Raw genomic sequence first — 23,583 nt, 5'->3', positions numbered from 1 at the left:
TCAAGCTGGTAAATTCCACTCTTAAGAAGGGCTTAAGGATCTGCCCCCGGCTGATTCTTCAGCTTCCCGCTTAGGAAAAAGTGACAGATAAGTCTGTAGTGAGGGTGGTTGGGGACACTGATACTGGTAACATGTGCCCAAACCTCTGCCTCAGCCAGGAGTCAGAATGTAAGTTCTACCCCTGACAGCTGCTGGGTCTTAGCTCTGGAATTTTAATCCCCCGCTGAAAAGCTTGCATGAAAGGCAACAGCTTTTAGCAGCTGTGCTAATGGTCTCATCCATCAAATGGCGCTCTCCTCAGTCTTTCTATTGTCCACCATGGCCCTCTCTTTGATGAGAAGTGGATATAAAATCTTAAGAGGCAGGTTATTTTTATTTATTTTAATAATATGAGCCTTGGAAAAAATTCCAAAGTAATACACACTTGGAAAAGTAGGATCAAGCATGCTGAAGGGAAACTTTATTCAATAATATTTGTTGGGCTGGGGAGGAGGCTCAGTAAAGTGCTAGCTGTGGAAGCGTGAGGACCTGATTCTGTTTTCCTCAGAACCCATGTGAAAAAGCTGGACCTGGCCCCAGCGACTTTCAATTTCAGTGCTGGGGAGGTGGAGAAAAGATGATGCCCTGGGCATCCCGGCCTAGCCAGTCAGTGAGTTCCAAGCCAGTGAGAGGTCTTTTCTCCCAAAAATAAGACGGATGGTTCACCACACTCAGCTATACCACCCAAAAATTTACTAACTCAAAAATAAAAAGTTTAATTTAAAAATCGCCCAAAATGTGTGTGTGTTTATTAAGAACGATGTATTTTGAAGTGTATGCATATATATGTATGTATGCATATTCTCTTAGGTAGGGTTATTATCGCTGTGAAGAAACACCATGACCAAAATCAACTTGGAGAGGAAAGAGTTCATTTGGCTTATATATCCTGAGCCACAGCCCACTGAGGGAAACCAAGGCAGGAACTCAAACCAGCAGGAACCTGAAGGCAGGAGCTGATGCAGAGGCTATGGAGGGATGCTCCTTACCAGTTTGCTCCTCATGACCTGCTCAACCTGCTTATAAATAGAACCCAGGACCACCAGCCTAGGGGTGGCACTGCCACAGTGGCCTGGGCCCTCCCTCATCAATCACTGATAAGAAAATACCTAACAGGCATGCCTATAGCCATCTTATGGAGGCATTTTCTCAAATGAGGCTCCTTCCTCTCTGATGACAAGCCTGTGCCAAGCTGACATAAAAATCAACCGGCGCACACACACATAAATGTACATGTATAGGCATGTGTATGCATATATGTATTCATACTTGTGTGCATATATATGTATATATTTAGGCATATGTGAACATGTATGTATACATATGTACATACACGAGTATTTAAATCTAGCTAATTAACAAATGCATTAACTTCCATAGTTACTTTGGGGTAAGAACACTTGCTACCCATTTAGCGTTTTTCAAGAATAATAGATATTGTCACTAGCCATACTTATCATGCGGCGTGCTCTTTTGCTTTCTGTTGCTATGATAAACATCATGGCCTAAAGCAACTTGGTCAGGAAAAGACTTATTTGTTTTCCCATGTCTCTATTACTGTCCATCACTGAGGGAAGCCAAGACAGGAATTCAAGCAGGGCAGGAACAGTAGCAGGGGCCGCAGAGGAATACTGCCTACTGGTGACTTGCTCTCCATGGTTAGCTAGGCTTGCTTTTATACACAACACTGAACCACCTGCTCAGGGGTGGGATCTCCCGCAAGGGGCTGGGCCTTCCCGTATCCATCATTAATGACGCCTACAGGTCAGTTTACAGAGGCCTTTCTCAGTTGAGATTGCTCTTCCCAGATGAGCAACTTGTGTCAAGTAGACAGAAACCTAACCTGCACACTCTATGTTAAGTCTATTGAGTTTTCTCCTCGTTAGCTCTAATTTTGTATCCTTTGACCAAAAAATTGCCCAGAAATCTCCTAAAATTTTAGATAGAAGTCTTTATCTCGGTTTCAATTTTGTTACTTCCCATGTTTGCATGCACCCTAAAGATGTATAATCCGGATATGGATCTGTAAGCATGGTTTTAGATTTTGCTTTTCAGCGTGTTTTGAAACTTTCTTGTGGTAGCAATCACAGATGTCTCACAGACATGTGATGGTCAGACTTTTAAAATTTTAATTTATAAAAATTTAATAAAGTGTGAAAGCAAAGCACATATAGTTGAAAATGAACTTTGAATTTTGATCATTTCCCGGACTGCTGTGTGGTACATTGCCCACTTATGACCCTGGTTGGCCCAAAAATCTCAATGGAAAATAACCAGTACTCTGAAGTTCTCTAATAGGTTAGGTGTGTCAAGTGTATTTTCACTTTAGCAATATTTTTGGCTGGTGATAGGGTTTCCTGAGACATAGTCTAATTGCAAGCTGAGGGAAATCTGCATGTCATCATTTAGAGTTGCTCAGGGGCATGTATGTATGTGAAGGAGATGTGCATGCTAAAAGCTCCAGGATGCTGGTGAAGAAATCAAAGCTCCAAATAAATGGAGATAGGCTGTAACCATGAATTGGGAGATACGACCAAGTTGGTAGGTTTGTTGTAGTTCCTATAAAAAGAATTCCCTTATTTTTACATTCAGTGTACACTATCCTATTATGAATTTTCCCAAAGTTCTTATAATTGCAGCATTTCCCTAGTGAAGAATTTTATTTATTTTTATTCATTAATTTATTTTTTAAAATCACTTTGTTGTCATGAACTCCCAAATAAAAACATCACACATATTAATAAAGCCACTCAAACAAACACTTGCCCAGTCTCAAGTGTGTGCATCCCAGTCTCAAGTGTGTGCATTCCTGTCTCAGGTGTGTGCATCCCAGTCTCAGGTGTGTGCATCCCAGTCTCAAGTGTGTGCATCCCAGTCTCAGGTGTGTGCATCCCAGTTTCAGGTGTGTGCATCCCTGTCTCAGGTGTGTGCATCCCAGTCTCAGGTGTGTGCATCCCTGCTCAGGTGTGTGCATCCCTGTCTCAGGTGTGTGCATCCCTGCTCAGGTGTGTGCATCCCAGTCTCAGGTGTGTGCATCCCTGTCTCAAGTGTGTGCACCCCAGCGAACTTCTGCACAATTCCAACAGCCATTCTGAAGCCATAGAGTTAGGGTTTTACACCTTCACTGTCAAGTATATCTTTGTGGTCTTATCTACCACAAAAAAGAAAAACAGAACAATGACAGTGTCGAAACTAGAAGACCAATCGGCATTGTATTTTCTTTCATGGGCTGAAGAGATGGGTCAGCTGCTAGAGGCTAGGCTCACAACCAAAAATACTTTCTTTCAGGACTCATGTGTCTTGTTGCATTTCATTCTTCCTCATCACCTAGTATTCCCCTTTCTTGGGGGTTACTTCTCCGTTTTTATTTTTAATTTGGCACACATGCTTGTCAGGCATGGGAGTGGCATTCAGAGGACACCTTGCAGAAATCTGTTCTTTCCTTCCATCACGTGGAACTGGAGAATTGAACTCAGGTCTTCAAGTTTAGCAGCAAGCACCTTTACTCTGTGGTGCTATATCTTGCTGTTCCCCAAACCTTGCACGTTCACGTGTAACTTCAAACTTCTACAACTGAAACTATCACCTCCATCAAGATAATGAGCATGTTTGCTAATCCCTAAGGTTTCCTGCTGCTCTTTTCGAACTGCACTGTCTGTCTGTGAACTGCACAAGGCCTCCCTCTGCATTGAAAACCACTGTGGTCTCTACTACTGTGGTTAGATTTTCTGGGAAACTATATATTTGTGACGTGAACCTATGTATATGAATGAAACCGTGTTTTGGGTGATAAGGGCTGAGTCAACACGGGTGTCTTGAGACTTTTGTCATTTCACTCTATCCTTTAATGTGGGATAAGAGTCACTGTACAGATACTCCACAGCGTGTCTACCCATTTGTCTGGGGATGGACATCTTGATTCTTTCCTGCTTTGAGCTTTTATAACTTGTGCTGTGTGCATGTCCTCGCAAGGCTTCTTTCGTGTGGCTGGTACTCTTGTCTCTCTGGGGTAAGCAGCTAGTGGTAGAATGGTGGTGCTATACGGGTTAGTTCCTAACTAAAAAAAAAAAAAAATGCCCGACTGTTGGGTCATTTCCCACTGACTAACAGGTAGGATAGGTCCAGCTGCTACCTCTGGACCACCCTTGCAGTCATTTAACAGCTGTGCCGTGAGGTATCCCTAGGTTTTGTGCTTTTCCTAGGGCCCAGGCTGCTGAGCTGTTTCCAGTGCCTATTCGAGCGTCTATGTAAACATGGTCTTAGTGTGTGGCTTCTCTCCTCCTTCTCTCTAACAGGGGCTTTCAAAGACAGAGGCATTGCAGTTTGAAATCCAGTTCGTATTTCTTCCCCTTTGTGGCTCATGCTTTTGGCGTTAGAGATGAAAAAAAAAAAAAAAAAATCTCCACCTAAGCCAAGATCACGACGATTTCCTCTCCTGTGCTGTTGGTCATTTGTATGATTATGATCTTTATTTCCTCTGTGATCCAGATTTGTACTTGAGAAAATGATCGGTAATTTTTTTCTCCTCCTTTTCTTTTAAGCCTTTGCTGTTACTGTAGACAGACCTGAGACTGTGGCTCGCCCCATTTGTATTGTAAAAATTGACGCTGATGGGGTGAGGGGTTGGGCAGAGTAGATGCTAGAAGGTGGAAGGAGGGCTGTGGGAAAGGCAAGCTTTGTCTAAATTGCTTTTTTTTTTTTTTGCTCTGCTGCCTCCACACTGTCTGGATGCCAAACCCGGGCCGCACTCCACCTGGCCACCTTCCCTTTGTCACTCTTCATAGCTCCTTCTCTAGGCTCTTTTCCTGCTTTCCTCATCTCCCCCCCTCCCTTCCCTCTCTCCCTCCCTCCCTCCCTCCCTCCCTCCCTCCCTCCTCTCTCCCTCTTTCCTTCCCTCCCTCCCTCATCTAGCCCATCTGAAAGTCCCTTCAGTAAATATAGCATCGACGTTTTAATTATCTCCCAGTGCTTTTTCTCTGCTTTAATCCATGGCCATTTTACAATCTTAGGTTTCACAGAGAGGTTCCTCTCTGGTCTGGTTTCTTTCTACCTGTGTTCTCTCCATGCTGTTTTACAATGCACCAGATGAAGAGATCCCTTTAAAATGCATGTTAATATCACTTCACTGCTTAAAACCCTCTCAGGCTTTCCCACTGGCCTCTGAGTAAAGCCAGGAGGAAGGCCTTGAGGGCCTCCGGGGGCCACTGGATGATGAGCGCCTGGACCTCTCATATTGCCTTTCTCCTCCTCCTGTAGACGATTGGAGCAGCTACCCAATAGGGTCTTGGCATTTTCTGTTCTTTCTGTCTGGAAAGGCTCACTCCCCAAACACTCAGTATGCGTTGCTCTCTTGTTCTTTCAGGTCTTTGCTTGGATATGTTGGAAACAGAGAGATCGTCCATGACTAGTCTCAGTAAAATGCAACTGTTTCCCTCAGTGTCTGGATTTTCCACTTGCACTGACTTGATACATTTCACGGTTACTTGTTTATTATTGTCTTTCTTTCCTTATAGAGTATAAATTCCCTGAGGACTGCGTGTTCTCTGAGACCCCCAGAGAATTTAGGACAGTACCTGGCATGGGATAGATGCTCGATATCTAGAGAGTGAGTATATCATTGAGTCTTGCTGGAAAGCCACCCTCTGAGAGGGGCCTTCAGAGAGGGATTTCCTTAATACTTTGTAGCAATCCAGAAATATTTATTAAAACAAGATCTGGCCAAGCATGGTCCTGCAGTTTGTACTCCCACAGGAGGGAGGCTCAGGCAAAGGGATCTTAAGTTTGAATGCAGCCTGTGCAGCATAGGGAGACCCTGGCTCAAACGGGAGGTTCTGAGGTCGAAGTCCAGAAAAGGCTTCTGGGTGGCAGAAAGCTTCTTGTGCCCATTAGTGCTGGTCCACTTGACATGAACCAGAATCACCTGGGAAGAGGGACCCTCAATTGAGGAATTGCCTCCATCTGATTGGCTTGAGGGCATGTCTGTGGGTGGTTCTGGGTTGTTTATGAAAGTAGGTAGAGTAAACCATGGGGAGCAAGCCAGTAAGCAGGGCTCCTCCACGGTCTCTGCTTTAATTCCTCCCTTGACCTCCTGCTCTGGCTTCTCTCACTGTTAGACTGTGAACTGTAAGCCAACCCCTTTCTTCCCCAAGCTGTGTTTTATCATGGCAACGGGAAGTGAACTAAGACAGCTCCACACAACCAACATAATAATAATAATAATAATAATAATAATAATAATAATAATAATAACAAACAGCAGCTAGGTGAAAACTGGCTTCGCCAGTAAACAATTTTGCAAATGAAAAGGAAGTCTGGTTTGCTTTGTAAATGTGCTGTAGTTTTTATTTAGTCAACAGGAGGTGAAAACTCAACACAGTGAAGCGAGTGACCCGAAGCAGCGCATTCTGCGCATTTCTTCAGCCACTCGCCCGTGGGCAGCCTCGGGAGGAGGCGCTTACTCTGCACTGATTTTGGTGTGAACCTCTCGGCTCTTCACCCGCAGCTTGTTGACCTGGGACTCGGCGATGTCTGCCCGCTCCTCGGCTTCCTCCAGCTCATGCTGGAGCTTGCGGAATTTGGCCAGGTTAGCGTTGGATTGTTCCTCCTGAGAACAGACAAGCGTCCCGGCAGTTAGATGCCGTGGGCCTCACTATAATGTCACCAGGCCAGGTCGGCTACAATCACATTCCCCTCTCCTGTGCTGTTGGTCATGTCCGACCTCCAACCTCAGCCTAATCTGTAACTCCAGTGACAATTTTGACTTAAAGGAAGGAAAGGAGAAATTGTTTTCAAGTGGAAGAGACCAGACTTTTGTCAACCTGCCTAACACCTCCCTGTTGTTGTTGTTTTTAATGATTTATTTTTCTTTCATGCGTGTAGGTGTTTGGCCTGCATGTGTGTCTGCACAACATAGTCATGTGGTGCCCCGGGAGGCCGGAAGAGGACATTGGCTCCCCTGGGAATGTAGTTAGATGTGGTTATGAGCCACCATGTGTGTGCTGGGAATTGAACCCGGGTTCTCTGAAAAAGCAGCCAGTGCTCTTAGCAACTGGGCCGTCTCCATCTCCTTGCCTACCTTTTTTGGTGTGTCTCTTGGGTGGAAAGGTAGAAGAGACCCAGGTACCCTCAGAGACCTCAGTAAGCAAATGCTAACAAAGAGCTTTGGAAATCCCACCAGACACGGCTTTCCCCCGTGTTTTAAGAGTGATACAGAAGAGAGAGAAAAGTGGGCCGAAGATAATAGTTGCCTCTTTTTGTGTGGCTGTTACTATTTGTGCCCTATCTTCCTTCCTGTCACATACATCTGGAGGAATGGGGGCTGGGCACCGCAGGGGCGGGGTCGGGGTTGGGGTTGGGGTCGGGGTCGGGGGTCGGGGGGGAGTGCAGCTGGAGAATCTTCCAGCATCCTTTCTTCTGTTGTTTGGCCCTACAGAAGCCAGGGCCTCACACACCACTGACTGTGCCTCCAGCTCTTCCATCATGCTCTTCTGGTTGCTGGGATAGATGCAGGGGAGGCGCGGGGGGGGGGGGGCGGGGAGCCTCACTTACGGAGTGAGTCCACAAGTCAGCTGGGTGCGGGGAAGTCAATACTTCACTGTCGGGAACACTTGAGTTTGTGCATGTGGAGAGACAGGAATTGTTCATCCCGACGTTAGTGATTCTGTTGTGTGTTTGTTGCTACCGGTTAAGGCTGGGTATTTGGAGCTTTCTCCTTCCCCAGCCTTTCTGCCTAACAATACACATCTCCTCTTGAGGCCGAGTCTGCAATTAAGATGGGCATGTGTACATATATATTTGTAAGGTTGCAGCCTTCGGAGAAGACATGAATGGTGGATTCTTAGTGTGTGCCTTTCTTCCTCACCAATACATGTTTTTTTTTTTTTGTTTAAAAACATGTTTCTCCCTGACAGAAGTCTGCTTCTTTCTCCAAACCTCAAAGACACTTACAGCCTCCTCCGCTTGTCTCTTGTAGGATTTCACCTTCGCCTGTAATTTGTCCACCAAGTCCTGCAGCCTGAGCACATTCTTGCGGTCCTCCTCGGTCTGAACATTTAAAAAAAAAGATACACACTCAGCCCAAAGAAATATGTTTACCTGGTGCCCAAATAAGTCGCCGATATGCCAGAAGGGGGTCCTATATGCCGGCAGGGGGACCTGAGGATGAACTTGACCAACCTATGCTATGAACAGTGGTCACATTTGTTAAACGTGTGCTGTGTCTAGTTGGTCTCTGTACTAAAGAATTCTATACATCATCTCAAATCCTTGCCCTGCTGTTCTGGGAGAAGCCATAGGACTGACATCTAGTTTATTTTGCTTTAGTGCTTATATTCTTTTCTCTCTTACGCCACTTTCCCTCCTTTTCTCCCCCCACCCCAACCTTTTTTCTCTCCCCCCCCCCCCGTCCTCCCTCCCACCTTCCTTCCTCTTACTGGGGATCAAGCCCGTGGAATCTGTATAGTCTACCACTGACCTGCAGGCCCTGTTCTGTGTTGTTTTGTAAAGGTTCCCCTCACCGTCCTAGCTTGGTGTCTGCCTGTGATGAGCAACTCTGCCTTTATTCTTTACATACGTGCAGTTAACACGCACATCTGAGAGTGCCCCTGGAGGAGTCACCAGGGTCTCCCTTTCCCTTTGGGCACGATGCCTGTACATTCTAGAAAATGATTCCTTTTACCTGATAGGTAAGTTCCTTTACTCTTCTCTCATGTTTCCGTAACCCTTTAACAGCCTCGGCATTACGTTTCTGTTCATTTTCAACCTCTCCTTCAAGTTCACGGACCTGTAACCAAGAAAGAAAGCTGTATCTCTTCCTCTCCAGTCAGTGCTGGGGATGTTAATTAGCCTAGGGTCTACTGCAGGTGTGGCCAGGGTGTTCTTGACCCCATGATGATAAGAGTGTGCCCCTTTTGCCCTTCCCAGAATTAGGGATGAAGACACCCACCCTGGCCTCCAGTTTCTGGATCTGCTTCTTGCCGCCCTTCAGCGCCAGCTGCTCGGCCTCGTCTAGACGGTGCTGCAGGTCCTTCACTGTCTGCTCCAGGTTCTTCTTCATCCGCTCCAGGTGGGCGCTGGTGTCCTGCTCCTTCTTCAGCTCCTCCGCCATCATGGCGGCCTGAAAAGCAAGTAAATCAAGAAAATAATGAGCCCTGGTGGTGGCAGGGAACACAGGTGTGAGGAGAATACGTGCATGGCACTCACATCAGTAATGGCTTTCTTGGCCTTCTCTTCTGCATTGCGTGACTCTTGAATCACTTCTTCTACTTCGCCCTGGAGTTGTGAAACATCATTTTCCAACTTCTTTTTGGTGTTGATGAGGCTTGTGTTCTGTTAAAAGACAGTGGAAATTAATAAGATTTTCAAGTTTCCCAGCTGAGATTTACAAATGTTCTATTTTTGTCTAACCCAGGAGACCCGATGCCAACTAACGTGAATTATTCTGTTTGGTGCAAACTTGTAATCATTTGCATGGCTGAAACCTCCCTCCCTATACTCAGTCCTTTACTGCCTATCTGACTTCTATAGGAGGACCTATGAAGTTTTAGGAGTGCCTGTAATGATACATGCTTGTAATACCAGCAGTCTGGATGTTAAGGCATGTGGATCATGAGTTTAGGGCCAGCCTGTGTTGTATAGGAAGACCCTGTATCAAGACAACAACAATGAATGCTAATATTAGTAGTCATTTGTTATTTGTTCTTTCTTTTCTTTGATTTATAGAATTCTGTTTTAAAGGTTGGGAATAACAGTTTTTTTTTTTTTGTGTGTGTGTGTGAGTGCATGACACTGGAAGTCTATCAAAAGAAGTGTGTGTGTGTGTGTGTGTGTGTGTGTGTGTGTGTGTGTGTGTGTATGGGGGGCAGGGGGAATCTTGTCCTTTGGGGGGATTTTGAATTTGTATTATGAAAACATTTTTTTTTTTTTAAATTTCAACCCAGTATTCTCGAAGGAGAGTACTTGGAAAGGCTGGAGTGTGGTTATTTTGGTGTCACAGAGATCTTACGAGGGGCTGCTACTACATTTAGTGCCTGAGCAAGAAGGGATGCTAAGCGCCCTGTGAGGCGTGAGAACAGTAAACACAGAACAACTGAACTCCAATGTGCCCCTGATAAGTACTTCATGAAATGTGTTTCAGTTTGGAGTCAAAGACATGTTTTCTCAGTGTTATTCTTCATGATTTCAAATATCCCCCAAAGTCTAAACTTATTTCTAAATGTATAAACCTTTTTTGGTAGAGAGTCTAGAAAAGAACTAGAAATGCACTACAAAGCCACCTATCGGCCTGTCATAACTGCAGTGGTGGTTTAGATGCAGCCCCATCCCTGGTTCTATGCACATACCTACGCTCTAGACTCCTCCCTTAGCAGCGCGCCAGCATTTGCTCACCTGGGTGTGCAGGAGCTGCACGCGCTCACTGGCGTCCAGCAGCTCCTGCTCTGCAATCTTCCTGCTCCTCTCTGTCTGCTCCAGCGTGGCCCGCAGCTCCTCAATCTCAGCCTGCAGCAGGTTGGCTCTGCGCTCCACGATCGCCAGCTGTTCCTTCAGGTCCTCCTGGCCTCGGAGAGCGTCATCCAGGTGCAGCTGGGTGTCCTATAAGTTGAAAAATATCTTGACTATTCTGAGGAGGAGATGAACACCCAGGAAATGACCTCCCACGGTGTATCCGTGCCAGGAGCAGGAGGTGACTTGCCTGTCATTTGTATGAGCTTAAGGACAATGGTGGCATTTGTTTGGTGTGTGAGCAAATTGTCAAGAGACAGATTCTCGCTCTGTCTCTACCTTTATCTTGTTGACTGTCCCATACATGTCACTTATAGAGCATTTTCTGTATACCTCACATAGTACTTGATATCTGCTATTTCATTTGGTCCCCACTGCCATCTTTGAGGTGGGAAACTTACTCTTATTATGTGCAAGTAACTTGCCCGAAGTCAGAGAGCAACAAAACTAAGATTCACCCTCAGGCCTGTTTTGTGGAAAGCCTGTGTATTTTCTATCTCGCCATTTCTCCATCTTTCAACTCCTGTTTGTTCGTCTATACATAATTTCTGGAAACTATTATGTTTTAGACACTTTTTAATTGGTGTTCTTGGTGCATTCAACTGTATAATTTGGTAACTGGGAGGGGGTGGCTATGATAGTTAGTGTTAATTGTCAACTTGACAGAATCTAGAATTACCTGGGAGAGGACAATGGGCATGCCAGAGGGGGATTATCATGATTATGTTAATTGATGTAGGAAGACCCATTGTAATTGTGGGCATGCCCATTCCCTGGGCAGGGATCTTGGACTGTATAAAATGGAGAAGGCCAGCTGAGCACTAGTGTGAGTTCATTTCTCTCTGTTCCTGATTGTGGGTCAGTGTGTCCAGCGGCTTCAGGCTCCCCTTGCCTTGACTCCCCTGCCATGACAGACTGGACCAATGACCTGAAAGCTGGAATTAAACACTTTCTCCTCTTAAGTTGCTTTTTGCCAGGGTGTTTCATCACAGCAGTAGAAGTAGCTAAAACAGATTACTTAAGAAGTTAACTGTGAGAACGGCAGACAGGTGTGTTCTGTGACTCAGCTGAGCAGCCAACGGATGTCTACCTTCAGGATGCCCTGAGTATTCCTGTAGTTCCTCAGGCTCTCAGCAGCCAAGCGGTTGGCGTGGTTCAGCTGGATTTCCATTTCATTCAGATCCCCTTCCATCTTCTTCTTGACTCTCAGAGCATCGTTCCTGCTCCTGATCTCTGCGTCCAGCGTGCTCTGCATCGTCTCCACAACTCTAATGTGATTTCTTTTCAGCTGGTCGATCTCCTCATCCTTCTCAGCAATCTTCCTGTCGATCTCAGACTTGACTTGGTTCAGCTCCAGCTGGATGCGCAGGATCTTTCCCTCTTCATGTTCCAGAGATGCCTTAAGGAAACAGTCATCAGTCAGCACTGAGTGGAAGAGAACTCGAGTGGTTGGCGTCTACTCTGAGTTTGTGAGGCAGCCTCTTATAGCTGTACTCTGGTTGAATTTTAATGTTAATGTAGTTGTTCTAAGAACTTATAATTTTTTGTTTATCTGGTCACAGATTATATAGGTCAGCTCTGTAATAAAATACTCTGCACGATCTAAAGATTCATGACAGTACTAACAGTTATCTGATTAATTTTATATGTAATATACATAATGATTCATAAACTAAAATCTTCATGTGTAAAAACACTAATCTATCATAGAAACTATAAGTTTTAAAAATAGTGGTTTTTTTCTGATTATATATTGCATACTCATTGTACAATGTGGGGATAATGTATAAAAACAGTTTCCCTTTGTTACTCACGGAGAGACAACTATTTTAATGAGGTACATATTTTATACTAATTTTTTTAGACAGGCTGTCTTGCTTTGTGGTTCAGGCTGGCCTTGGGCTCATTCATGATCCTTCTGACCCCCCTATTTCTATCTAATTGAAGTTGCATATGCAAATATAGTTCTTGTTTTTTAAAAGCAAATATTTGTGTCTATCACAAATCCTTCCCCACATTAATACTACTTTTGGAATCGTTTCACTTATTCATTTGATCAATAATTCAGAGAGGGTGAGAGAGAACACAAAGGTCAGAGATAAATCTGTGGGAGTTTGCTCCTCTCCTCCTACCATGTGGGTTCTGGAGACTGAACAGAGGGTATAAGTTTTGGTGGAAAGTGCCGTAACCCACGGAGCCATTTTGCTGGGCTCTTTTGGTCTTTTAGGGTGAGATTTTGCTATAAAGCTTTGGCTGGACTGGGCCTTACTATGTATAGATCAAGCTGGCTTTGATAATCCTCCTGCCTCTACCTCCACGTGCTGGGATTTCAGGTATGTGTAACCCCTCCTGGCCTACTAGCCATACTTAATTTTTATTTGGAAATCTATTGTTCTACACTTTGCTTACTTTTGTATTGGACATCTTTGTCTTAAAGTTTTATCTCTTTTTAAGATGAGCTTCTTGTGGTAAATTCTAAGACACTGAATTGATGGGTTAGAGAATTTGTGTTTTTCTCAAATTTATTTTTTGCATACGTGTTTGTGTGGATGTATGACATGTGTGTGTAGGAGCTCCTGGAGGCCAGAAGAGGGTGTCTGGTCCTCTGGAGCTGGAGTTACAGGTGGTTGTGAGCCACAGATGTGGGTCCTGGGAACTGTACTCAGGTCCTCTGGAAGAGCAGCAGTAAGAGCTCTTACCAGCTGAGACAGCTCTCCAGCCTCAGTGTTAGCATTATTAATCACCGAATTGCCCTGTAAACAAAGGTCCCATATTTAAATTGTCTCTGCTCTATAGTAATGTAGTCAGTTCACGGTACCATTACTCAGCTTGATATTTTTGTAGTGTTTGTCTTTGATTTTCCCCCATAACAGAGTACCATGTACCTCTGCTTCTTCTAAGGCAGCCTGGATCTCACATTTCTCTTGTTCTACTTGTTTCTTTATTTTCTCCAGCTCATGGATATGCTTCCCTCCCTCTGCGATCTGCTCCGTCAGGTCAGAAATCTCCTCTGTGGAAGAAGAGATGAGAGGAAGTGGTTGGAACGGTGGCAACATGGGAGGGGCCAGACAGGGCTGAGTAGGATCAAGAAGGTTGGGACTCACGCTGCAGATTCTTGTTTTCTCTCTTCAGAGTCTCGAGTTGATCCAGAGACTCCTCGTAGGCGTTCTTGACCTTGAACAGCTCGGTGCTGAGGGAGCGCGACTCTTTCTGGAAGGACTCAAGCTCAGCCTGAGTTTCCTCATACTTCTGTCTCCATTCTGACAGAACCTGAAAAGCCATAGATTGTCAGCCAGGACAGGGAGAAGAAAGGCCACATCAAGTTTTTTGTAAAATTTAAGCAGACTAGACTACCTTGTCGAAGTTTCTCTGCTTCTTGTCCAGGGCGGCGCAGGCTGCGTTGGTCCTTTCCACATCCAGCATGAGGTCCTCCACCTCATTCTGCAGCCGCTGCTTCGTCTTCTCCAGGGAAGCACACTTGGCGTTCACGGCTTCCACGTGCTCCTCAGCTGCCTGCAGACGCTGAGCCAGCTTCTTCCTGAGAAATTAGCCAGACTGTCAGGATCTGGCCAAAGCCAGGAACAAAATGATAACTGCCATGGTTCCTTCTTGCTGTCCTGTCCTGTATCGGCAAAACCATCTGCTTTCCAAAGGAATGGTCACCAGACTCCTATTCATGAGTAACAAACTGATAGAAGTCCAAAATGGTAGATATTTGGACTCCGTGAAGTTCTGGGAATGTTACTGGAGTCCCACAGGCTGCTATCAGCGCTGGATGCCTTTATACGTTCAGTGACCTTCTGATTCCTTTCACGATCCCTGTCCCCAGAGAATAGCTAATTTGTTTAAATCGTGTATGTTTGGACAGTCTAAAGAGAGAACACAGTTGGTAGATAATCTGGATAATTCATGCAGCAGAAGTAAAGGCAAGTTTGACTTTCATTTGAATGATCTACGTTCTTGCTTCATTCCCAGTGGTGTGCCAAGGCCACATCCTTAAGACACAGAAAATTCCTTTAAACTTGACCCCCAACAAGGTGCATTAGACCAATCCTAGACATTTTGTACAGTTTAGAAACTTTAGACTGTAAGTTTTAAGAGGGATGTCTGTCCACTCAGAGCTTAAGAAGATGACCTCTGGAATCAGAACATCTGGTTCCAACACCAGCCGTCTCTCTAAATAAATCTCTTTAGATAAATAGTGGCAGTGATGTAACATTGCTATGACAGCTAAATGGATGTGAAGCACGTGACACAGGAATGGAGACCACTAGGAAAGGCAAAACTTAAGTGCACACCACATACTTGGCCTCCTCCAGCTCCTCCGTGCGCTGGATGGCGTCCGTCTCATATTTGGTCCTCCACTGGGCCACCTCACTATTGGCCTTGGACAGCGCCCTCTGCAGCTCAGCCTTGCCTTCCTGCTCCTCCTCATACTGTTCCCGCAGCAGGTCACAGTCATGGCGGGAGGACTGCAGGGCATGGGCCAGCGCGTTCTTGGCCTGCAGAAGGGACAGAACCAGTGATTTCAATTCATAGATCCTGTGATACTTACACACCTCAAGTAGAATATAACTGGGCATTCTCGGGTTTGGTTTGTCAAGAAAAATCTCTGGTCAAAGTCACCTTGGTTTCTTCCTCAAGCTGACGCTTCAGCTCCTCGATCTGCTGGGCAGATGCCTGCTTGCTTCTTGACAGCTGAGAGACTAAGGCGTCTTTCTCATCTAACTGTCGGGAATACTCACCTAAGAACAGTAGAATCAGGAGAACTCATGGTATAACAATGAGCCGTGTGTATGTGTATATATATATATATTTTATTCACTTCTAAACTTTGATACGGAAATGGAAATTAGCAAAAAATAAAAATCAAAATGCAGATTTGCAAGCCAGATTGCCACAGGAGCATAACAAACCTGTCTTCTTATTTTTGCCTGCCTGCACCTTTGTGGACTGACTGCCTTGAAAAATTCTGGTAGTTTGTTGATTTCCCTCTAAAAATGAGGGTTTGGCTGCATAGTAAGAACCCCTTTCACACAGTGCAGGATGTGGGGAGCCGGAGAAGGCATCTCTACCTGCTTCCGTCTGCAGGCGGGCTCTCTGCGCTGTCAGCTCATTGATCAGCCGCTGCTGTTCCTCCTCCTTGCTCTTCAGCTCACTCACCTGGTCCTCCAGAGTGCGGCACATCTTTTCAAGGTTTCCCTAAGGATCACGTGACAAGGAAGGATCAAACACTGAATGTCGGCAGGAAAAAAAAAAAAGATAAACCACAATTCTTACAGTATTTAAGATGTTTTAATATTAAAAGAATAAAATATATTTCAAAAATAGGTGAGATATGAGTAGAAAGTTATGACATTGGTGTTTTGGCATGTGCCAGAACTCAACATACATGTTACATTCATTGTTGGAAGCTACCCATAGATCCAGTGATGTTGACATTCACCTAATTGGATTTTGAAGTCATCTTAGTGGGTTATAGTCAGTACTTTTAGAAAATGAAACTACAGGATTAGGATGGAAAATATTTGAACAAATACTATAAAATGCCTACAAACCATGTTTGATGCCAAGAACAATGGATGCTGTTTTTCTGGCTTATTGCCCTCATCTAGAGATGGTGTTGGGTACCTTGGCTTTGGCGATCGCCTCTGCATTACTGCTAAGGTCGTCGATCTCCATCTTCAGCTCACTCTTCTCCTTCTCCAGCTTCTGCTTGACCCGCTGCAGGTTGTCGATCTGCTCCCCAAGCTCTGCCATACTGTCTGCGTGCTTCTTCCGAAGAGCAGCTGATGTGGCTTCATGCTGCAGGGTGGCCTCCTCCAGGTCCCTGCGAAGCTTCTGGAACTCAGTTTCCCGCTTCTTGTTTACCTCCACCTGAGCGGATGTGGCCCCGCCGGCTTCTTCCAGCCTCTCACTGATCTCCTCCAGTTCCCGGGAGAGGTCAGAGCGCTGCTTCTCTGCTTTGGCCCTGGAGGCCCTCTCTGCCTCGATTTCCTCCTCCAGCTCCTCAATGCGGGCCTGGAAATCAAGCAAGTACACTAACACATCTCAAACTCATTTCAATTTTAGTGTTTTTTGATGTGTAGAAAAACAAAAAGATGAGGGGCTGGGCATGGTAGTCCATGCCTTCTATCCCAGAACTCAGGATGCTGAGGCAGGAGGCTTGTGAGTTTGAGGTCAACCTGGACTACATAGTGTGGCCCTTTTACAATACACACACACACACACACACACACACACACACACACACAAAAGTGAGATAATTCACCTGCAACTCTTTAATCTTTTTCTGCAGCTGGATTTCTACGGCTTGCTCATCTTCAATTTTGCTTATCAAATTGCTGATTTCAAACTCCTTCCTTTAAACAGAGTAGCAGACATATTAATATTTAAATTATTCGAAAGATGGCATCACATAGAAGTCTTTATGGAGCCCCTACTTTTTAAGCTTCTCATCAAGCTGCTGTTTGTCATTTTCTATGTCCATTGTGGATTCTTGGGCCAGTTTGAGGTCCCCCTCCAGTTTCCTCTTGGCTCTTTCCAGGTCCATCCTCAGTTTCTTTTCTTGCTCTAGCGACCCTTCAAGCTGATGGGGAAGAGAAATCTGTTACAATTGAAATGCATCTAAAGAAATACTTCAAAAGGACATTGAAAATGTGCTTACATCATCCACTTGCTGTTCAAGCTTGCTTTTGGCTTTGCTCAGAGTGTTGACTTTGTCCTCCTCTGCCTGCAGGTCATCCAGGGTCTGCTGGTGGGCCTCTTGGAGGGCCTTCTTCTCCTTGGTCAGCTTGGCAATGGTTTCGTCCAGGCCTGCCATCTCCTCTGTGAGGTTTTTCACCTTCGGAAGCAAACATGCTTTGCATTACATATTATGTTTTAATAGACTGGCTCTTAGGTTTTAATTCATAATTTAAAAGGGTCATAAACTTTCCATGTATATATCTCATACCTTGTTCTCTGTGGCATGCTTCTCCTTCTCAACCTTGGCCAGTGTCAGCTCCAGGTCGTCGATGTCTTTCTTCAGCTCTGAGCACTCATCCTCCAGCTTCCTCTTCTTGGCGGTCAGCTCAGCGTTGATCTCCTCCTCATCCTCAGCTCTCTCTGTCACCTCCTTGATTTTGGCCTCCAGCTGGATTTTGTTTTTGATCAGCTGTTCACACCTTTCCTCGGCGTCCGCCAAGCTGTCTGCTTCCTGTGGATTCATTAAGACACTTAGTCTGTTTCTTATTTTGAAACTTGCCTTTTTGCACAAGGTGTTTAGTGTTCATCCGAATTCTATTGAATTTCTCAGCATGAATATGAGAGCACCTTTAATTGAATGTCTCTAATCTGACTTAGAGCCATGCAACTAATTAAAAAGTGAGCCTGGATGTTTAGAAGCAAAGGAGCATACACAATCATTGGGCCGGAGAAGGTATGACTGTAGAATTGTGTGTAGAACAGGAGGAAGATCGGCAGACAGGGCAGTGAGAAGCCTGGATTCTTGTCTCCAAACACCCATAGGTGTTGTCTTGGGCAGGTTGCTTTCCCCCAGTTTTTCATATGTAAATAAGAGGTTCTAATAAATCATTTCTGAGAGCTATTTAGTTGTTAGAGTAAGATGTGGATTTAGTGACATTGGTTAGTTTTGATCTCAATCATTTCTTTTTCAAAGTACTAATTGTCAAATAGAATTAAAAATGATAATAAAAATAAAAAGTATATTAAATGCATTTTCATGCAGCAGCATTTTTAGTCCATTCAAACATTTATGATGGTCCGTAACAATACTACAGTGGTTTGAAGTTTCCATTTCTATTTGAAGAATTACCTATTATCCTCAAAATGAATTTCGGAGTATATAAGAACAAGTAATTCTGGGAAATTATACCGCTCCACAAAATTTTATAAGTCACTAATTAAAGGACTCAAAAACTCAGCCAGGAATCTGCTAGATTCCCCTGCCCTGGGGCTTTCTCTGCCTCCTTCAGTGTTTGTTTTAGCTGAGCGTTTGAAGCAGCTGAGCCCGAGGATGACTTAGGTTCTTGTTTTTATCTTTAAAAGTGATACACTTGTTAGTGTTTACTCTTACTGCACCACCATGAAAAGAGACAGAGAGGATCCAGTCTTAAGCATTGAAACTATCCTCACAATTTCTGACATTGTTGGGCTTGTTGAGCAAGGAAATAGGAGGTTATGTCAGGGTTGAAGTGCTGTTGCTAAATTCTCTTCCCACATGGACTCCCGCTTCCTCCCGGACTCACCAGCAGTGCCCTTCAGAGACTCCTTCACACTAATGGAAGAGTTGGGGAGGATGCCCTGCACTCTTCCAGGGTAGTAGTAGTTCAGCTCCAGGAGATGTAAATATGTATATTTATTAAGTTAAATCTCAAGGGTTGAGGAAAGGAGGGATGGTTATCTTGATTTCTTCTTCTTTTTTTGGCTTTTTGAGACAGGGTCTCTCTATGTAGCCCTGGCTATCCTGGAACTCACTATGTAGACCCACTGGCCTTGAACTCCTAGAGGTCCACCTGCCGCTTCTTCCAAAGTGCTGATTATCTTGACTTATAAGACAGTCTTAAGCACTTGGATTATTTATTTATTTATTTATTTATTTATTTATTTATTTGAGACAGGGTTTCTCTTTGTAGCTTTGTGCCTTCCCTGGAACTCACTCTGTAGCCCCAGCTGGCCTTGAACTCACAGAGATCTGCTTGCCTCTGCCTTCCAAGGGCTGGGATTAAAGGCATGCGCCACCACCACTGCCCAGCTGCACTTGGATTTTTAAAAAGAACCATCCTGGCAGATTTTATTGTTGTTTTTGTTTGTTTGTTTTGCTGTCTTGTGTCATGGGAGGGACTAAGCCCAGAATTTTGAGCAGATGGGAAAGTGCAGTTGTACCAGTGGGCTGTATCTCTAGCCTCTTTTTCTATTTTATCGCTGAGGCTGGCTTTGAACTTATTATAGCCCAGGCAGGCCCTGAACTTGGGATCCTCCTGGCTCAGCCTTTGAAGTAGCTGACATTAATGGCCTGTACTAGCAGGCTTAGCTCAGAATTATATTTTTAAGGCTGGGACAGTGCAGCTAAGTCAAAGACGCAAACTATTTAAGTAAGACTTGGGGATTTAGCTTTGAACTACTTTCTTCAAAGTTGTTAAATTTTGTGATGTTATTGAATCTTCCCTTTCCCTGTGTAATGTGGAAATAATTGTAGCTTTCCTCCTCAACGCCATATTGAAAGGTAAGCAAGCTACTAACAAAATAAAGCCACCCCATCTCCCCAAAGACCTTTTTTTCCTCAAGGAAAGCTCCATGTTGTAAGAGATAGTCTCTGGAAGGCCAGCCAGAGCCCCTGTAGCATGGCGATGTGATGTGTGCACATCAGAACACTCACAGATTGAACTTGGAGTTGCAGGTCATTTTTCTCTTTGAGGAGAGTGACCATTTTTTCCTCCAGCTCCTTCCTCTTTGCCTCCGACTTGGCGAGCTCATCTTTGGTTTTCTGGAACTCCTCCTTCATGGTGGCCATCTCCTTCTCCGTCTCTGCGCTCTTCAGCAGGGGCTTGATCTTGAAGAAGAGCTTCATCCAGGGCCAGTGCTTGACATTCATGAAAGCACGGACGTTGTACTGGATGCAGAACAGGGCTTCCCTGGAACGTGGGGAAAGATGGTGTAATCGTGCCATTGGCAGCCATGTGGTTGACATTTATGGCAGACAACAGGCTTTTCCTGTACCGACACATGTTCATTCTCACAACCAGAGTGATGGAGTCCTCAGTATTGCTACTTGGCTAATATGAGTGCTATTCCTATGGAACAATTGAGAGTTCTCAATCCCCGGTGATCTGGCAAAGACAGGCTGAGTGTGGAGGGTGCAGACTGTGTTGTCTGAGTGACCCTTGCCACAGAAAGAGCACACTCCTTGGAGAGTCGTGGTGGGGAGATCGTGGCCATTGTAATTGGATTCTGCTGACCTGTTGTTGCCACTTAGCTGTGAGTGGCAAGGTGAGGGGCCATACGCTGACTGATTTGCCTCACAGCCCAGCTCAACTGTTCTTTACTTGAAACCTTTCTTTCCTTTTTGATGGCCACTGAATTAGCCGCTCTCCTCTTGTCAGTGTCTTCAGACAATAAAACTGGATTTTCTAAATGCTTTGAGTGACTCAGTCCTGTCGACTCAATAGGTCCATTAACATTGGAAGGTCTTTTTAGGCAATGATTAAACTCCAAAATTGTTTTATTCACATTAGAAGATTGAAATGGTAATATTGGTATAGTTCTTTAAATGGTAGCAAGGAGCTAGCAAGATTTGGCTGGCTTACAGCAACATGTAGGCCTCTTTAAGTTTATTAGCATGCAGGTGTTATTCCATTTCTATTGGTTCAGTTGCTAGGCATTCTGACTCTGAAAAGGCAGATACCATGACACAAGCTATGATACAGATGGATTAAAAAACCAAAACAAAACAAAAAAAAACCCCAAACTCTTGTAATGCCAATCTAAAAAAATACAGATGAACCAAATGAGCAGAATGTGTGTGTAGCTAGTGACTAGAGCAATGTGTAAAAATGTTGTGTAAATAAGTTATGTGAAGTAAATTTGGGAAAGAAAAAAGGGACTTGTGACGAGGTAGATATGAGTGGGGTGACAGGGTGGATACAGACATGAGAATAGGAGGTAGGCGAGTTGTTTAGCGAGGCTGGAAAGGCTGTGTGGTTAGGTGTGAAAGATATAATGGGGAATAGAAGGCCTTGACAGCCAAGCAAAGCAGCTTGGGTTTGTTGTGGGATACAATGGGGAGCTGGGAACAGAGATGTGGGGTGATGAAAACCGCTTGCTGCAGACTGTTTCTGTGTGTGAGATAGATGGGGGGTGGGGCAGGAGAGAAGTTCGGGGAAGTCTAGCCTGAAGACACTAAGGTTGACGAGTTATAGGGGTGAACGCTCATGCTAATCAAAGAATGAAAGTGTCAGTGCATGAGGACGGTGGATGGAGAGTCCTTGGGGACCCTTGTGATCCTGCTGATGTGCATAGCTGTTACCTCCTCTGCAGCATCTTCTGATACTCCACTCTCATTAGGTATCCCCTACAGACCGCTTGTGTTCTTGTTATAATCTGGGCCAACTTTTCATCTCTCATTTCTTCCAAGAGACCCAGGAGGCCAGCTTTGAAGAAAACCTGGAGGAGCAGAAAGTCACCCGTCATCCCCACACTTCAGCAGACACAGAAATGGCTGTGAGTACATAGATCAGGTGTACAGGAGTCACGGCCATACCTTGGTGTGCCCAAATTTATACTGGGTGTGGTCAATGTCAATAGAGCCCAGGAGCTTCTCCGAGGCCTTCTTGCTGTCGATGAACTGTCCCTCTGGAATAGCACTTGCATTTAAAACTTTGTATCTGTTCAGTTAAACACAAAAGGAATGGTCAGAAAGGTGTAATCCCTTACCCAACTGCCACCAAAAAGAAGTACCTATTCAGATCCCAGAATAAAAATGGAAGTAGAGATTGGACGATTCTCTAAGATCAGATTGTGACCTAGCTATTATTCTATCCTCTGTCACAGGACTGAATTATTTGATTTTTTTTATTTCTGTAATTATGCTAAGTAGGAGACCTGAAATATGATGGGCAAAGTACAACTAAGATGACAAATACTGATAGCATTCAGCGTCATATAGCAAAGAGGACTGACCTCTGTTTAAAGTCCCCATACAGGATCCTGCTGGGGAAGCCCTTCCGGCAGATGCGGATGCCTTCCAGCACCCCGTTACACCTGAGCTGGTGCAGGACCAGTTCATGCTCCATGGCACCTGCAAAGAGAAAGAAGGAGTTAAGTCCCGGCACTGAATTTTCAGATGGGGCCTAGTTTGTTGTCAATGCTCTGTGTCTTACCGGGAGTTTTAGTTTCATTGGGGATGATGCATCGTACGAAGTGAGGGTGTGTACTCCTCAGGTTGGTCATCAGTTTATTTAAGTTCTCCTAGAAAGTGAGATAGAAGGGTCTTTAAAGGTTGCATTTTGAGTTTCTTTTTCTTTTTTGGGGGGTGGTGGTGGTAAAATTTATACAGCACACTCTTAGCTACTGGACATAAGCTTATGAGACTTTAACTGCTGTTTATTTTGAAGGCTTCAGTATTTAACCTGCTAAACGGCCAGAAGGTCAAAGTACTAGAAAGAAGTTCGGATTACCAAGGTATCCATTGTAACACCTAGGTCCAGATAGCAAAGTCAGTAGCCTCCATACACAGGCAGAATTCTCAGGCAGCACCAGAAAACAAAGACTACAGGCTCTCTCTGCCACTAGGGAGTCAGCTGACCCTACGCCAGTCCATGTCTCCCTAGGCCTCATCTGATGATGGTCTCTGTGGCCTCTTCCATTTTTCAGTACTCACAATGTTCACAGTAGTTAGCAATTCTCAGTGAAAACCTGGCTTAGCAATCATTCCAATTTTTTCTGTTCTTCTTCTTCTTTTTAAATCATTCACAGCATCTTCTAATTTCTTGTTTTGTTTTTTAAAGAGTATAAAAGTGTGAGACAATATAATTTTGTGTGGGTGGATCTTGGGTGCCTGAAAACATTTTCCATCTCAAGTATATGGGGGAGTTATTCTAAACAAATGAAGTAATTGATTATGACAGAGAATGTTTCACTCAGCCATAGAGAACACACATGCAAATATCTCTTACATATGCTTTTTTCACATCTCAGCCACTAGGAAATCAAAACAAATAACATGACTATCTAAGCCTGAAAATACCTTTACAGACAAGTTTACAAAGCAACCGTCTGTTTTGTTGGCTGATGCAGATTATATTAAGATGGGAAAAGAGTAAGAACAAATTTCTGGGGTAGGTCAAAGGTCATAGATCACACCTGCATTTTAGTTTTGAAAGCAATGAGGCATAAAAATCCTCACAAACAGTCCTCAGAGTAGACATCTTACATGCATCCCTCAAGAACAGCCTTGCCATGGAAGAATTATACTTGCATTATGGAAATGTGCAAGTATATAATGGAAGAGCTACACTATTTTGTAAATAGTAGTATTATTCTTTT

At 44.4% G+C, this 23,583-nt stretch overlaps 1 protein-coding gene across 2 annotated transcripts in view; it reads right to left on the bottom strand.

Annotated features, from left to right (window-relative positions):
- Window positions 1–6,354: 6,354 nt before the first annotated feature.
- Window positions 6,355–23,583, bottom strand: part of LOC114693131 (myosin-8) — a 30,925-nt gene continuing 13,696 nt past the window's right edge. For both annotated transcript variants that reach the window (XM_028869377.2, XM_037201126.1), the window contains exons 18-40: window positions 22,419–22,506; window positions 22,219–22,336; window positions 21,800–21,923; window positions 21,566–21,702; window positions 19,919–20,174; window positions 17,495–17,737; window positions 17,207–17,383; window positions 16,983–17,128; window positions 16,811–16,901; window positions 16,171–16,560; window positions 15,615–15,741; window positions 15,166–15,284; window positions 14,845–15,041; window positions 13,894–14,077; window positions 13,644–13,809; window positions 13,425–13,549; window positions 11,630–11,938; window positions 10,426–10,629; window positions 9,241–9,366; window positions 8,984–9,154; window positions 8,717–8,821; window positions 7,987–8,082; window positions 6,355–6,643 (exon numbers count right to left, since the gene is read on the bottom strand). In XM_028869377.2, coding sequence (XP_028725210.1) covers window positions 6,494–6,643; window positions 7,987–8,082; window positions 8,717–8,821; window positions 8,984–9,154; window positions 9,241–9,366; window positions 10,426–10,629; window positions 11,630–11,938; window positions 13,425–13,549; window positions 13,644–13,809; window positions 13,894–14,077; window positions 14,845–15,041; window positions 15,166–15,284; window positions 15,615–15,741; window positions 16,171–16,560; window positions 16,811–16,901; window positions 16,983–17,128; window positions 17,207–17,383; window positions 17,495–17,737; window positions 19,919–20,174; window positions 21,566–21,702; window positions 21,800–21,923; window positions 22,219–22,336; window positions 22,419–22,506 — 3,849 coding nt within the window. In that variant the 3' untranslated portion in view covers window positions 6,355–6,493. The remainder of the gene's footprint in view (window positions 6,644–7,986; window positions 8,083–8,716; window positions 8,822–8,983; window positions 9,155–9,240; window positions 9,367–10,425; window positions 10,630–11,629; window positions 11,939–13,424; window positions 13,550–13,643; window positions 13,810–13,893; window positions 14,078–14,844; window positions 15,042–15,165; window positions 15,285–15,614; window positions 15,742–16,170; window positions 16,561–16,810; window positions 16,902–16,982; window positions 17,129–17,206; window positions 17,384–17,494; window positions 17,738–19,918; window positions 20,175–21,565; window positions 21,703–21,799; window positions 21,924–22,218; window positions 22,337–22,418; window positions 22,507–23,583) is intronic.

This window comes from Peromyscus leucopus, chromosome 8b (genome assembly GCF_004664715.2).
Source record: "Peromyscus leucopus breed LL Stock chromosome 8b, UCI_PerLeu_2.1, whole genome shotgun sequence".
Taxonomy (NCBI): Eukaryota; Metazoa; Chordata; class Mammalia; order Rodentia; family Cricetidae; genus Peromyscus; species Peromyscus leucopus.
The sequence above is the reverse complement of the archived record's forward strand: the minus strand, read 5'-3'. Positions and strand labels throughout refer to the sequence as shown.